This window comes from Thalassophryne amazonica, chromosome 6, assembly GCF_902500255.1.
Source record: "Thalassophryne amazonica chromosome 6, fThaAma1.1, whole genome shotgun sequence".
Lineage (NCBI taxonomy): Eukaryota > Metazoa > Chordata > Actinopteri > Batrachoidiformes > Batrachoididae > Thalassophryne > Thalassophryne amazonica.
In genome coordinates, this window is record NC_047108.1 from 68487981 (window position 1) to 68502944 (window position 14964).

The 14964-nt window shown below is 42.4% G+C and overlaps 1 protein-coding gene across 1 annotated transcript in view; it reads right to left on the minus strand.

The window, feature by feature from the left end:
- Nucleotides 1-14964, minus strand: part of arhgef25a (Rho guanine nucleotide exchange factor (GEF) 25a) — a 370615-nt gene that overhangs the window by 120829 nt on the left and 234822 nt on the right. Inside the window, exons 3-4 of the mRNA XM_034172401.1 lie at nucleotides 7571-7878; nucleotides 807-917 (exon numbers count right to left, since the gene is read on the minus strand). Of these exons, the coding sequence (XP_034028292.1) occupies nucleotides 807-917; nucleotides 7571-7878 (419 nt within the window). The remainder of the gene's footprint in view (nucleotides 1-806; nucleotides 918-7570; nucleotides 7879-14964) is intronic.

The following is a 14964-nucleotide window of genomic DNA, read 5'->3' on the forward strand; positions in this document are numbered from 1 at the left end:
ACTGCTGCTCCTCTTACAAACTGTCTACAATAACAACCCGGTCTCATGGCAAGTCGTGATTCAGCAGCACGAAAATACATTAATCTATTGGTTTGTGATATCATTTTCCTAACGACAGCACAAATTCATTCTAATTCATTCCATGATGGCTGCACAAAATTAAAGGTGAAGCAGGGGGGGGTAGGAGTAGGGCTGGTAATAGTGAGTTAAAAAAAAAAACCCTGTCACAAAAATTTGACTCATTTTGTGATGGGAGCACGACAAAAATGTGAGACTGGGCTGACAATAACATGTAAATAAGCCCCCAGCAGGTCTCACACACAACTCAAATCTCATAGTCTTCAATAATCAAATCTACTGAATTTAAGTTAATATTATGTCATTTATAGTACGCAACAAAGTGTGGAGGGGGCCATGAAGGCACAATACACACGTGCATTACTTACAAATCACTCAATTAAACAAGTTCCATTTGGACTCATAGGAGGTGGGGGTATTCAGACACCCCACAATGTGGGGAACTGTCTGATCCAGATGGATCTGAATTGCCCAAAGAAAGGTGGACTTGCTGACTGGTCCAGTATATGCACTACTGTGACTGAGACAGAGAGCGGGAGCGCTACTTTAGAGAACTTAGGTCGTTTTATATTGTTCAGCAAATAGTGCTGTGTCTAACATGATTGCTTTGTATGTCTTTGTTTGTGCCCTCAAGAACTTTGTTGCACATCTGCTATTCCTATGTCAGAAAACCCATGTGAGACAAGACAGAAGACAAGAGTTCTGCTGTGTGGACAGTAAGAGCTAACCTGGGCATTAGGCAGTGATGTGCAGCCAATCAGAGAATCAGTTAGATAGCTAGGGGACTGTAGCGTAGCTGGGGACAGGTCCTCAGGGCTTGCCAGCCCATCTTTCCACTCCTGGAACACACAGAAAAACATGTCCACATGCAAAATCAACATGCGCCTAAATATATGTAGAAATATACGTAAAGCTGGGCTATAACTGTAGATTTTTTGTCTCCCATTGGCTTCCTGATTACAAAAATGAGGAACTCAGTTGTGTATCATATTGTTATTATACAACAGCCTAGTGCACACTACAAATGATTTTGAACACAGCCCATGACACCACAGCGTCTGGGCATGCACACAGTGGTACTCACTATAGTCTATATGCTAACATCTGCGGTTATAACAAATGTATCTGTTAAAATCTGAAAACTGTCTTCTGCCAAAGAGCGAGGCATGCATTTCATGGAATTATGGAAGTATGTTATAGTTCCAGGTAAAATTTAAAGTGGTCAGAAAACAGTCAGTTTCTGACTTCAAACACGCACATGTTGACCACTGTGTTTCATTTCTGGGTCCAGTCAGTGCAATGAAATCACCCACCGAAAGCAAAAATAACAGAGCAGCCAAATCTACATTCAAGCAGAAAAATATTTATTTCAAGGGACACTAATGTAATAATAACTAAGACATCTGTAAAAATTAAATAAATGCATGGTGTGTGAGGTCCAGTACTGGTCAGGTATACAAGAGGTAAGGTGACAGTCTAGCTTCTTATAACATGGTCCACCACAACCACTCCAGCTGCAATCTGTCCTCTTGGCTCCACACTGCACTCCATCAACACTTGAATTGATCACATGCCCTGCACTTTGCTAAATATTATACAAAAAATGAATGTTTACAAGTTCAATGGTACAAATATTTCATGAGGTGAAAGATGGAAAAATTTAAAATATAAGTGTTGTGAAAGTGTAGTGACACGGACCCACACAGGGGGCGTAAATGAACGGACAGTAGAAGGAGTTAAATTTGAACACTTTACTGTTGTGAATGCCACAACCAAACACAGCAGATTATGGAATAATACAAAGTCAATGGATAAAGGTGTCGTGTGGGCAGGCTCGACGATAGGAGACGTCCGTCTAGAGAAGAACCGGAACCACACAATTTCCTCCGCCACCGAACCCGAAGGATACTGGAGCCGCCAGGTCCCGAGTCCCTCAGGTGTCCACCGTCTCCGCGTGTCGGATCTGGTACTGCTGGCGAAGAGCAAAGACAGTCAAGTGTGGGTGTGTGTACACCCAGTAATAACAACGGTGGGAATTCCACCTCCACCTCAAATCACACACTCGTGCAGCTCCTGTTTAACCACTTATCTGGTTGGGGTGTGAGGCGAAGCGTCGCTAATCACACCAAACGCCAATCCAGCAGATAAGAAAACACCACAGGAAAACGGCTGCAAAAAGAGCTCAGATTATTTCTTAATGTAAGTCAGCAGAGAAGTTACCTCCATAGCAGAACGATATCTCGGCGACGTGGTGGAGGTGTCATCCTGCTTTTATCCGGGGTGAGTGCAGATGATCGGTGACAGCTGTCATAGTTGATGAGTGACAGCTGTCACCTCGGCTGTTCCTGTGAGGCGGCAGCGCCCTCTCGTGCCTGAAGCCCGCACTTCAGGCAGGGCGCCCTCTGGTGGTGGGCCAGCAGTACCTCCGCTTCTGGCGGCCCACACAACAATAAGTCCCCTTTCTGTTGTTTATAAATTAATAAAATATCAAATGACAAAGATCTATTTTACCCGATATATAAAACATTTTTACAGTCTTTCAATGGAACGAATATTTAATTTGGTGAAAGCTGGAACAAACCATTCAACTCGGCATTGCCTCATTGAATGGTCTGTTCCAGCTTTCACCTCATGAAATATTCCTACCATTGAACTCATAAACATTCATTATTTGTATAATATCTGCACAAATCACATCCCACTACTCACTGGTTTGGATCACATTGTGTCCCCGCATCACAAATTTTTGAACATGTTTAAGACTTGCCCAGGATGTCAAAATGATCTATAATGCCGCTTCTACCACCTATCAATACCTATTACAGCCCATTTTTGGCTCTGTATGTAGCCAATCAGGTGTTGGATATCATCAATGGGGAATCAACTTGAACTGTGTTCACCCATTAAAGAACACACCACACTGATGCGCAAATGCACAACTGCTAAATAGCAATCATCCCACAGTACAAGGTGGCATCTATCTATCTATCTATCTATCTATCTATCTATCTATCTATCTATCTATCTATCTATCTATCTATCTATCTATCTATCTATCTATCTATCTATCTATCTATCTATCTATCTATCTATCTATCTATCTATCTATCTATCTATCTATCTATCTATCTATCTATCTATCTATCTATCTATCTATCTATCTATCTATCTATCTATCTATCTATCTATCTATCTATCTATCTATCTGTGCCAAAATCAGAGAGAGGAGGATGCTGATCTGTGAAAGTTTAATATAATTTTGTATTTTTAAGGGTCATACAGAAAAGCTCTTCTCAGGACCACTTCTTTTTGGATTCATTCTTTGCTGCTTAGTCAGCTAACAGATTACTGGATGGTCCACAAGCTGTTGCACACAATCACAACAAACAAAATGTAAAAGATGTTAACCTGCTGTTCCAGAACTCACACTTGTTTTTATTGCTTACTGCCAGGCGAGCAACAGTGACCATCGTAGCAATCAGGTCCTTGTGATTAGCAACAACCCTTCATAAGCAACTTGATAAAAAATGTCTCTTTATTTTATATTCTGAATATTGTGCATGTTAAAAGAAATATGACCTTTACTGGTCCTCAACTTCATCTATCTGAACCCCAAATATCAGAGTTGAACATGCAGCAGTTTTAAAAAGTAATTCCTGGAGTTTTTGTGGACACACTGATTCACTGACCAACTGACACCATTAATTCCATGATTGCTCTGTTAATGAAATGGCAAAAAATATTTATGTAATAGTATCACTGTCTACCAGGATCCCCAGTTCTTCAGTTCATGTTTGATTCAGTCAGGATGTTTGCTCAGGCTTATATTTATATAAAAGCAACGATGTCTGTTGGTCTCAGAACCAGTTCTGTTTACTTATAAGGAGGTTCACCTCAAAGAATATCAACCCCAGTGCCAATGGGGAAATCACCTTCTTTCATTCACGCAGCTTAAATACTATATATAGTATACGTATATACAGTGAGGAAAATAAGTATTTGAACACCCTGCGATTTTGAACGTTCTCCCACTTAGAAATCATGGAGGGGTCTGAAATTTTCATCTTAGGTGCATGTCCACTGTGAGAGACATAATCCAAAAAAAAAAAAAAAAAAATCTGGAAATCACAATGTATGATTTTTTAATAATTTATTTGTATGTTACTGCTGCAAATAAGTATTTGACCCCCTACCAACCAGCAAGAATTCTGGCTCTCACAGACCTGTTAATTTTTCTTTAAGAAGCCCTCTTATTCTGCACTCTTTACCTGTATTAATTGCATCTGTTTGAACTTGTTACCTGTATAAAGGACACCTGTTCACACACTCAATCAATCACACTCCAACCTGTCCACCATAGCCAAGACCAAAGAGCTGTTTAAGGACACCAGGGACAAAACTGTAGACCTGCACAAGGCTGGGATGGACTACAGAACAACATGCAAGCAGCTTGGTAGAAGATAACAACTGTTATGATTATTTATTAGAAAGTGAAAGAAACACAAGATGACTGTCGATCTCCCTCGGCCTGGGACTGATGCAAGATCTCACTTTGTAGGGTAAGGATGATTCTGAGAAAGCTCAGAACTACACAAGAGGACCTGGTCAATGACCTAAAGAGAGCTGGGACCACAGTCACAAAGATTAAATTAGTAACACATGATGCTGTCATGGTTTAAAATCCTGCAGGGCAGCAAGGTCCCCCAGCTCAAGCCAGCACATGTCCAGGCCCGTTTGAAGTTCACCAGTGACCATCTGGATGATCCAGAGGAGGCATGGGAGAAGGTCATGTGGTCAGATGAGACCAGAATAGAGCTTTTTGGAATCAACTCCACTTACCATGTTTAGAGGATGAGAACAACCCCAAGAAAACCATCCCAACCGTGAAGCATGGGGGTGGAAACATCATACTCTGGGTGTGCTCTTCTGCAAAGGGGACAGGACGACTGCACCGTATTGAAGGGAGGATGGATGGGGTCATGTATTGCGAGATTTTGGCAAACAACCTCCTTCCCTCAGTAAGCGCATTGAAAATGGGTCATGGCTGGGTCTTCCAGCATGACAATGACTCCAAACACACAGCCACGGCAACTAAGGAGGGGCTCCGTAAGAAGCATTTCAAGGTCCTGGAGTGGCCTGGCCAGTCTCCAGACCTGAACTCAATAGAAAATCTTTGGAGGGAGCTGAAACTCCAAACCTGAAAGATTTGGAGAAGATCTGTATGGATGAGTGGACCAAAATCCCTGCTGCAGTGTGTGCAAATCTGGTGGAAAAACTACAGGAAACGTTTGACCTCTGTAATTGCAAACAAAGGCTACTGTACCAAATATTAACATTGATTTGTGTGGTGTTTAAATACTTATTTGCAGCAGTAACATACAAATAAATTATTAAAAAATCATGCATTGTGATATCTGGATTTTTTTTTTTTAGATTATGTCTCTCACAGTGGACATGCACCAAAGATGAAAATTTCAGACCCTGTCCCGATCCTGTCCCCTTTGCAGAAGAGCACCTCCAGAGTATGATGTTCCACCCCCATGTTTCACGGTTGGGATGGTTTTCTTGGGGTTGTTCTCATCCTTTAAACATGGTAAGTGGAGTTGATTCCAAAAAGCTCTATTCTGGTCTCATCTGACCACATGACCTTCTCCCATGCCTCCTCTGGATCATCCAGATGGTCACTGGTGAACTTCAAACGGGCCTGGGCATGTGCTGGCTTGAGCAGGGGGACCTTGCTGCCCTGCAGGATTTTAAACTATGACAGCATCATGTGTTACTAATGTAGTCTTTGTGACTGTGGTCCCAGCTCTCTTCAGGTCATTGACCAGGTCCTCCTGTGTAGTTCTGTGCTTTCTCAGAATCATCCTTACCCCACAAAGTGAGATCTTGCATGGAATCCTAGATCAAGGGAGATTGACAGCCATCTTGTGTTTATTCCACTTTCTAATAAATAATCATAACAGTTGTTGTCTTCTACCAAGCTGCTTGCCTGTTGTCCTGTAGTCCATCCCAGCCTTGTGCAGGTCTACAGTTTTGTTCCTGGTGTCCTTAAACAGCTCTTTGGTCTTGGCTATGGTGGACAGGTTGGAGTGTGATTGATTGAGTGTGTGAACAGGTGTCTTTTATACAGGTAACAAGTTCAAACAGGTGCAATTAATACAGGTAAAGAGTGCAGAATAAGAGGGCTTCTTAAAGAAAAATTAACAGGTCCGTGTGAGCCAGAATTCTTGCTGGTTGGTAGGTGTTCAAATACTTATTTGCAGCAGTAACATACAAATAAATTATTAAAAAATCATACATTGTGATTTCCGGATTTTATTTATTTTTTTTTTTTAGATTATGTCTCTCACAGTGGACGTGCACCTAAAATGAAAATTTTAGACCCCTCCATGATTTCTAAGTGGGAGAACTTGCAAAATCGCAGGGTGTTCAAATACTTATTTTCCTCACTGTATATATAGTGCATCTGAAAAGTATTCACAGCACTTCACTTTTTCCACATTTTGTTGTGTAACAGCCTTATTTAAATATGGATGGAATTAATTTTTTTTCCTCAAACATTCTACACACAAGTCACCCCATAATGATAAAATGAAAAAAGGTTTTTGTGAGATTTTTGCAAATTTATTAAAAATGAAAAAAGAACTAACATGGCACCTGAAGGACACTTAGACCAAGAGAAACAAAATTCTCTGGTCTAATGAGACAAAGATTGAAGTCTTTGGCGTGAACGCCAGGCGTCATGTTTGAAGGAAAACCAGGCACCATCCCTACAGTGAAGCGTGGTGGTGGCAGCATCATGCTGTGGGGATGTTTTTCAGTGGCAAGAACTGGGAGACTAGTCAGGATTGAGGGAAAGATGAATGCAGGAATGTACAGAGACATCCTGGATTAAAACCTGCTCCAGAGTGCTCTTGACCTCAGACTGGCACGATGGTTCATCTTTCAACAAGACAATGACCCTCAGCACACAGCCAAGATATCAAAGGAGTGACTTCAGGACAACTCTGTGAATGTCCTTGAGTGGCCCAGCCAGAGCCCAGACCTGAATCTCATTGAATATCTCTGGAGAGATCTGAAAATGGCTGTGTACCAACACTCCCCATCCAACCTGATGGAGCGTGAGAGGTACTGCAAAGAGGAATGGGCAAAACTGCCCAAAAATAGGTGCTCCATGCTTGTGGCATCATATTTGAGAAGATGTGAGGCTGTAATTGCTGCTAAAAGTGCATCAACAAAGTATTAAGCAAACTGTATGAATACTTATGTACATGTGATTTCTTAGTTGTTTTTATTATTATTTTCTATAAATTTGCAAAAATTAAAAAAAACAAAAAAAAAAAACTTGTTTCATGTTGTTGTCATGGGGTGTTGTGAGTAGAATTTTGAGGGGAAAAATGAATTTACTCCATTTTGGAATAAGGCTGTAATTTAAAAAATGTGTAAGGGTGCCGCGCTATGAATACTTTTTTTTTTTTTTACTTCGTACCAGGTCTCTGTGGGTTACAGGCAGGATGGTGAGTGTGCTGTCCGGCCTTGGGGGGCTGCCCAAATCTAGACTGTGGCTGTGGGGTGAAAGAGGGGGTGGTTTTCCGTCGAGTTTATGGACTTGTCGTTCCCCTTTAGTGGTTGCACCGACACTGAGCTTGCGGACTGGATTAGTCAGCCACTTCTTGAGGGTGCTCACAGAGCGCCTGGAGCTCGGGGAGCTGGGGGCCGAGCTGCCTGATGCCTGTGGGGGCAGTGATACCACAGAGGTGGAGATACTGCCTTCGCTGCCTGCTGCTGAATACGAGTCTGGAGAAAGAGAGAAAAAGAGAGAGAGCGAGAGAGAGAGAGAAAGGTTATTGGTATAAGTGTTTTAGGGAGAAATCGATTTGGAGGTGATCAAGTGGATAAGGAGGTGGGCAACCAATATTTAGATATGTGTCTTTTTCACAGTCACACTACCTGTCTGTGTCCTTGGACAAAACACTTAATCTGCATTGTCTCAGTCCCCCCAGTTGTAAATGGGTATCTGTGTTGGCTGTGGAAGAAATTTGAGTTGGACTGGTGTCCCGTCCAGAGGGTTCTCATAGACTTTCATTTGATTCATGCTACAGACTCCAAAGATCAGCACCAGTACCAAGGGGCGTGGTGACTATGTCGGATGCATTTCTTTTTGCTTCTTCTTCAAGTGATAAGAGTTAAGTAATGCAAACTGCCAAAAATGTTTTGAGAGTCTACATTCAATCTCCATAGTCAAATAATAAAGTGCATGCAGGATTTATTTACAAAAATAAAATAGCTGACTGAGCACAGTAGTCTGTTAAGGCAACAGTGAAGCAGCACTATTTATGCAATTCATCAAATCACACAACGAGTACACATGTTGATACAGGGGGCAGACAGAAAAGATCAGTATCATCTACATTCAATGTCACAAAAAAGTCAAAATATTCTGAACCAATTGCAAACTGGCTGCTGTGTGATGTCAAGAGGACATGGGAAGTGGACTGGAGGGCTTGAGCTGGGACCGGACATCCGTTTTCATCCTTTGTAGAAAGGAAGATCCTTGCATGGGACTGTTTGTTTTTTCTGTCTTGTCCTCCATTCACATCCTGCCCTCCTCCGCCCAATCCGGCTGTCCTTCCTTCTGCCTTCCTCAGATATCTCCTCCTTTGAGCTGCATGCCTGGAATGTTTTGGTTCTTGTGTGTAAATTAAAAAAAATGCTGTTCATTCATGTTCTTCATTCATTGCCGACTTACATCTCTCAACCTCGATCACTGTTCTGCTAGGGCTGGACAAACACACTCCTCTCCTGCTAAGAGTCACTGTTTCAGCTTATTCTTCTTCCAATTTGGATGCTGCTTCATAACAATTATGTGGTTCCCTGGTGAATGTGAGAGCTTTTTTCCTTTCGTGAATGCATGCATGAAGAGCAGCCACATTAGAAGAAGAGAATTCCAATTTGCAAAGGTTCACTGCTGCTTGGCTATGCACAGTTTAAAAATAACAAAAATGTTGGCACCAAATAGAAATAGAATAAAAATACGAGGTCTGTTAGAAAAGTATTGTACCTTTTTATTTTTTTCAAAAACCTGATGGATTTGAATCACATGTGCTTGCATGAAGCCAGAAACTGGGCGACAGCCAGGTGGAAACCATTCGGATGATTCAGACGGCTTTTGGTGACTTTTCAATCGTGTGACTATCCAAGAAATTGTGGAAGAGGTGGGCATGTCACAACATGTCCTGTGAGACTTCAACACAAAGGCGCTTTTGCGCTGCCGTCGGCAGCTTCGTGCCGAACCCATCGGCATGAATTTCGCTGCAACTCTTTTCATGGCCAAATCTTCTGTTACAGTGGAATGTGCCGAAAAAGTGCTGATGTCCACTTCTCGGATAGTCACACAACGGTCCCGCATCACCACAGCGTTCTCTTTGGAAATGATCTGGTCGTTTCAGCATGTTGATGGCCGACCAGAGCGTGGCTCACTCTCCACCATTGTGCGGACGTCTTTAAACCGGTTGTATCGCTCCTTAATCTGTGTGATGCCCATAGGATCGTCACCGAAAGCCATCTGAATAATCCGAATGGTTTCCACCTGGCTGTCGCCCAGTTTCTGGCAAAATTTGATGCGGCGCTGCTCCAGTCATTCCGTCTTTTTCCTTGGAATGAAAAAACGCAGAGCGCACGACATACACCTCACACAAAGGCTGCTTACCAGGAAATGATGCAATTGACAGGCGTGAAAAGGTTTGCTCATGCAAGCACATGTGATTCAAATCCATCAGGTTTTTGAAAAAATAAAAAGGGCCGATACTTTTCTAACAGACCGTGTATAGTCTCTGACACCTGTTGCTAGTGGTGCTTATCTCCGAAGTCTGTAGAGTGAAGCAGATGAGAGCCTATGACTCCCACTGGATGGGACAACGGCCTGACTCAGGTTACTTAACAAGACCAAAGACCAGTACCCATTTTCAACTGCGAGGACTGAGACAAGTGGCTTCTCCCAGGACAAAGCATAGTACAGTATACAGACAGATTATCTTCTTGTTTTACAGCAGTTGGCTTCCAATTTAATGGTGCATTACCACCGAGTGGTTAGTGCACTTGATTTCAAAACAGAAGGCTGAAGACTACCCCATTCTCCAGCTAATGTGGAGTTGTATCTGGAGGAAAACCTGTGCAAAAAGGAAGAAGCCAAAAGAACCCGCATGCTTTACTGTATTGGAGCTTACATTGTTACTGCCAAAAAATAACTCTTGTATTCTTTGGTCAGCTGCTTGTATTTGTGTTGTTTTGGTGGTTGTGTTTATTTTGTTTTTGCGGTGTATGTCATGTGCTGCTGCTGCCTTTCTTGGCCCCTGTGAAAAAGGTCTTGATCTCAATGGGTTTTTTAATTATCTGGTTAAATAAAGGTTAAAGATAGAAAGAAAGAAATGCTTTGATTATTCCTGTTACCAAACAAAAAGGCTCTAACCTTCTCTGTTTGTGCATTTTCATCACAGGGATAGAATTTTCCATGTAACCTCTGTGCAGCATGTCTTGCCAAACATTTTTCAGACATCGTGTGTGTACGCGTGCCTGCGTGTCTGTATGCGTGCACATGTGTGTGCACGCGTGCACATGTGCAATCCCAGGGTGGCCAATTTGTCCATCGTCTTTGCCACTCCCCCATCCACATGAAAGACTAGGGAGTCTAAGGAGATCTAAGCCTGACAGGATGGAGGGAGGTTGAACAGAGAAGGAGCAGAGAACAGAATGTTGTACAAAGAAGGTAGAGGGCGAAATCCCATGGGGAACAAACTAACTTTGAACAAACACTGGATAGGACAGACAGTGAGGCGTCCTATCAAGAGACAGCAAGTCTGAGGTCAAGCCTTTGTACCCGTTGAAGACAAGGGGTACAAAGGCTGACAAGGGTGTTTTCAACCCCTTGTCTTCACAAAGGGTAATCTGAAAGCCTTTCTTTTTATTGTTAGGATTTTAGAAAGTCAGGCAATGCATACACCATGTGAAGGCACACATCAGGAGAAAGGATGTGAAAAATGATGCTGATTGTGTGTGATCTGTCCTCCTCCAAACTCTCCTTTTCTGACCTCTAACAAGGCCTGTGCCCAGAGGTTTGAATTCTTCAGTGTTCACTGTTTTGATTCAGTCGAGCTGAGGTTTACAGTGCAGTAACACTGCTTCTAACCATGTCCAGACGTCAGCAGAGTGAACGTATCACCCCACGGCCACCACCACCACCCACATTAAAAAAATAAATAAATAACAGGGGATGGAAGACTGAGTAAGACTGGCTTCATGCCTGAAAGAAATTTAAGTCAAGCAGAGGCAGCAATGTAGGTGTATGATTCGAAACTGTGCATCAGACTGAAATACTGCCTCTGTCAATCGAGGAGACCAATAGATGCAAAGTATGCATAAATTGCTAGTTTTGTAATTTGAATTCCTTTGCTCAGCATCTGTCACCATAGCAACTCTACTATTTACTGTCATGAATTTGTCCGTTCCCTCGGTGACCCAAAGCTTCAGACACTGTAAGTGTGCATCTTTGAAACCTTATACAAGTCATGATAGGAACATCAATAACTGCTTCCAAGTATAAAATAGAGGACAATGTACGAGGTCTATTAGAAAAGTATCCAACCTTATTATTTTTTTAAAAAACCATATGGATTTGAATCACATGTGATTACATCAGCCAAGCTTGAACCCTCGTGGCCATGCGAGAGTTTTTTGACGCCTGTCGGTGATGTCATTCGCCTGTGAGCACACCTTGTGGAAGGAGTGGTCCAGCCCCCTCGTCGGAATTCCTTTGTCTGAGAAGTTGCTGAGAGACTGGCGCTGTGCTTCATCAAATTTTTTTCAGAAACTGTGAGGCACATCCGAGTGGACACCATTCGACAAATTAAGCTGGTTTTCGGTGAAAATTTTAACGGCTGATGAGAGATTTTGGATTGTTTCTATTGCTGTAAAGACTTCCCACGGAGCGGGACGTCGCGCAGCGCTCTGAGGCGACGTCGTCATCCTGTTTCAAGCTGAAAACCTCCAAATTTAAGCCTCTGTTGACCCAGGATGTCGTGAGAGAACAGACAACTTTCAGAAGAGGTCAGAATCAGCAGTTTATCCGGACATTCCACTGTTAATTCCACGGATTGCAGCGTTGGCTCACAGCCGCCGCGACGCTCTGCCACAGGAAAAACACCTCCATTGGAAGCCTTAAGGACAAGTTGGAACATGCCCTGCTGTTAAACAATTTCTCAGATACTCACTCAACTGAAAGCCACCAAAAGCCGCCTGGATTTTACAAATGGTTATCAACACGGAGGTGTTTTTCCTGTGGCGGGCGCGCCACGCCGGCTGCGACCCATTGCGCCAATCTGGCCGCACGTCTTTCATTAAAAAAATCTCCTTTAACAGAGGAATGTCCAGATAAACTGCTGATTCCGACCTCTTCTGAAAGTTCTCTGTTCTCTCACGATGTCCTGGGTCAACAGAGGCTTAAATTTGGAGCTTTTCAACTTGAAACAGGATGACAACATCACCTCGGAGCGCTGCGTGACGTCCCGCTCCATGGGAAGTCGTTACAGCGATAGAAACATTCCAAAATCTCTCATCAGCCGTTAAAATTTTCACCAAAAACCAGCTTAATTTCTCGAATGGTATCCACTCGGATGTGCCTCACAGTTTCTGAAAAAATTTTAATGAAGCACAGCGCCAGTCTCTCAGCAACTTCTCAGACAATGAAAATCCGACGAGGGGGCTGGACCACTCCTCCCACAAGGCATGCTCACAGGCGAATGACGTTACCGACAGGCGTGGACAAACTCATGCATGCGCACGAAGGTTCAAGCTTGGCTGATGTAAAAACATATGAATCAAATCCATATAGTTTTTTAAAAAAATAAAAGGGTCGGTTTCTTTTCTAATAGACCTCATACAACACAGAGGGAGAGAGGGAGTTTCCCCTTACCGCAAGTGCCTCTGCTCACGCCACTGAGCCACTACAGCTGGGAAAAAAATGTCCCACTCACCCACTGTCTTCTTGCATACTGATTTTGTTCAAGTAACTTTACTATTATGCTTGCAATAATTAACAGATGAAGAAAAGTCAACTGCTGATCTGTGGCGAACATTGCTGGGCTTCACAGACTAACCACTCACTGTCTGATAATTTAACAGTTGTCTGGGTGCAGGGATTTGGCATCCCCCCTGAACTGGAAAAGAAAAATTGTTAGACATAAAGTTTCAGAACAGAGTGACATTCTGCTGTATATTTTAAAACATGACGAGCTTCAAACAGTTTGAAGACTGCACACAGTTTTCTTAAACCTTTTAAGTTTAATGAACTCAAATAATTCAAACATTTTAATTAACATCAAACTGATTAAAGTGGGTTACATTAATTCACTGTAAATCGCTTTGAGCGTGAAAGCGCCCTGTAAATGCAGTTGATTATGTGGCGCTAATGTGCTTTTTATGTTCAAATCTCATTGCAAAAACTGATAATGTAGTCAAACGCAAACACTTGGAGACAGCTGACTGAACAAATGAAGAAAAGTCTGAGTGCATGCACTGGTGCTGCAATTCACCGCATCCACGACATCACGGAACCACCTGGGGTTCTGGATGGCAACTACAGTGCATCCAGAAAGTATTTACAGCTCTTCAATTTATCCACATTTTGTTATGTTACAACCTTATTCCAAAATGGAATAAATTCATTTCCCCCACAACACCCATTTTTTGTTTGTTTGTTTGTTTTTTAGTAATTTTTGTTGTTGCTGTTGTTCTGAAATTTTTGCAGATTTATTAAAAATAAAAAAGTAAGAAAGCACATGTACATAAGTATTCACACCCTTTGCTCAATACTTTGTTGATGCACCTTTGGCAGCAATTATCGCCTCAAGTCTTCTTGAATATGATGCCACAAGCTTGGTGCACCTATCTTTGGGCACTTTTCTCCATTCCTCTTTGCAGCACCTCTCAAGCTCCATCAGGTTGGATGGGGAGCGTCGTTTCACAGCCATTTTCAGATCTCTCCAGAGATGTTCAATCAGATTCAGGTCTGAGCTCTGGCTGGGCCACTCAAAGACATTCACAGAGTTGTCCTAAAGCCACTCCGTGGATATCTTGGCTGTGTGCTGAGGGTCATTGTCCTGCTGGAAAATGAACCGTCGTGCCAGTCTGAGGTCAAGAGTGGTGCAGGTTTTCATCCAGGATGTCTCTGTACATTGCTGTATTCATCGTTCCCTCAATCCTGACTCATCTCCCAGTTCCTGACACTGAAAAACATCCCCACAGCATGATGCTGTCACCACCAAACTTTACTGTAGGGATGCTCATTGGGACAAAGCAAAAATGTTTCTGTACCCTTCGCCAGATTTATTCCTCAAAACAATCCTGTCTCAGAGGTCTACAGACAATTCCTTTGACTTCATTCTTGGTTTGTGCTCTGACATGCACTGTCAACTGTGGGACCTTATATGAAGACAAGTGTGTGCCTTTGCAAATCACGTGCAATCAACTGAATTTACCCCAGGTGGACTCCAATTAAGCTGTAGAAACATCTCAAGGATGATCAGTGATAACAGGATACACCTGAAGTCAATTTTAAGTTTCATGGCAAAGGCTGTGAATACTTATGTACATGTGATTTCTTAGGTTGTTTTTTTTTGTTTTGTTTTTTTTTTTACTTTTAATAAATTTGCAAAAAAAAAAAAAAACAACATTTTTAACATTGTCATTATGGGGTATTGTGTGTAGAATTTTGAGGGGGAAAAAAAATCCATTTTGGAATAAGGCTGTAATGTGGAAAAAGTGAAGCGCTGTGAATATTTTCTAGGTGCACTGTAACCAGGCATACAACTGGTCCATTCCAACATCTCG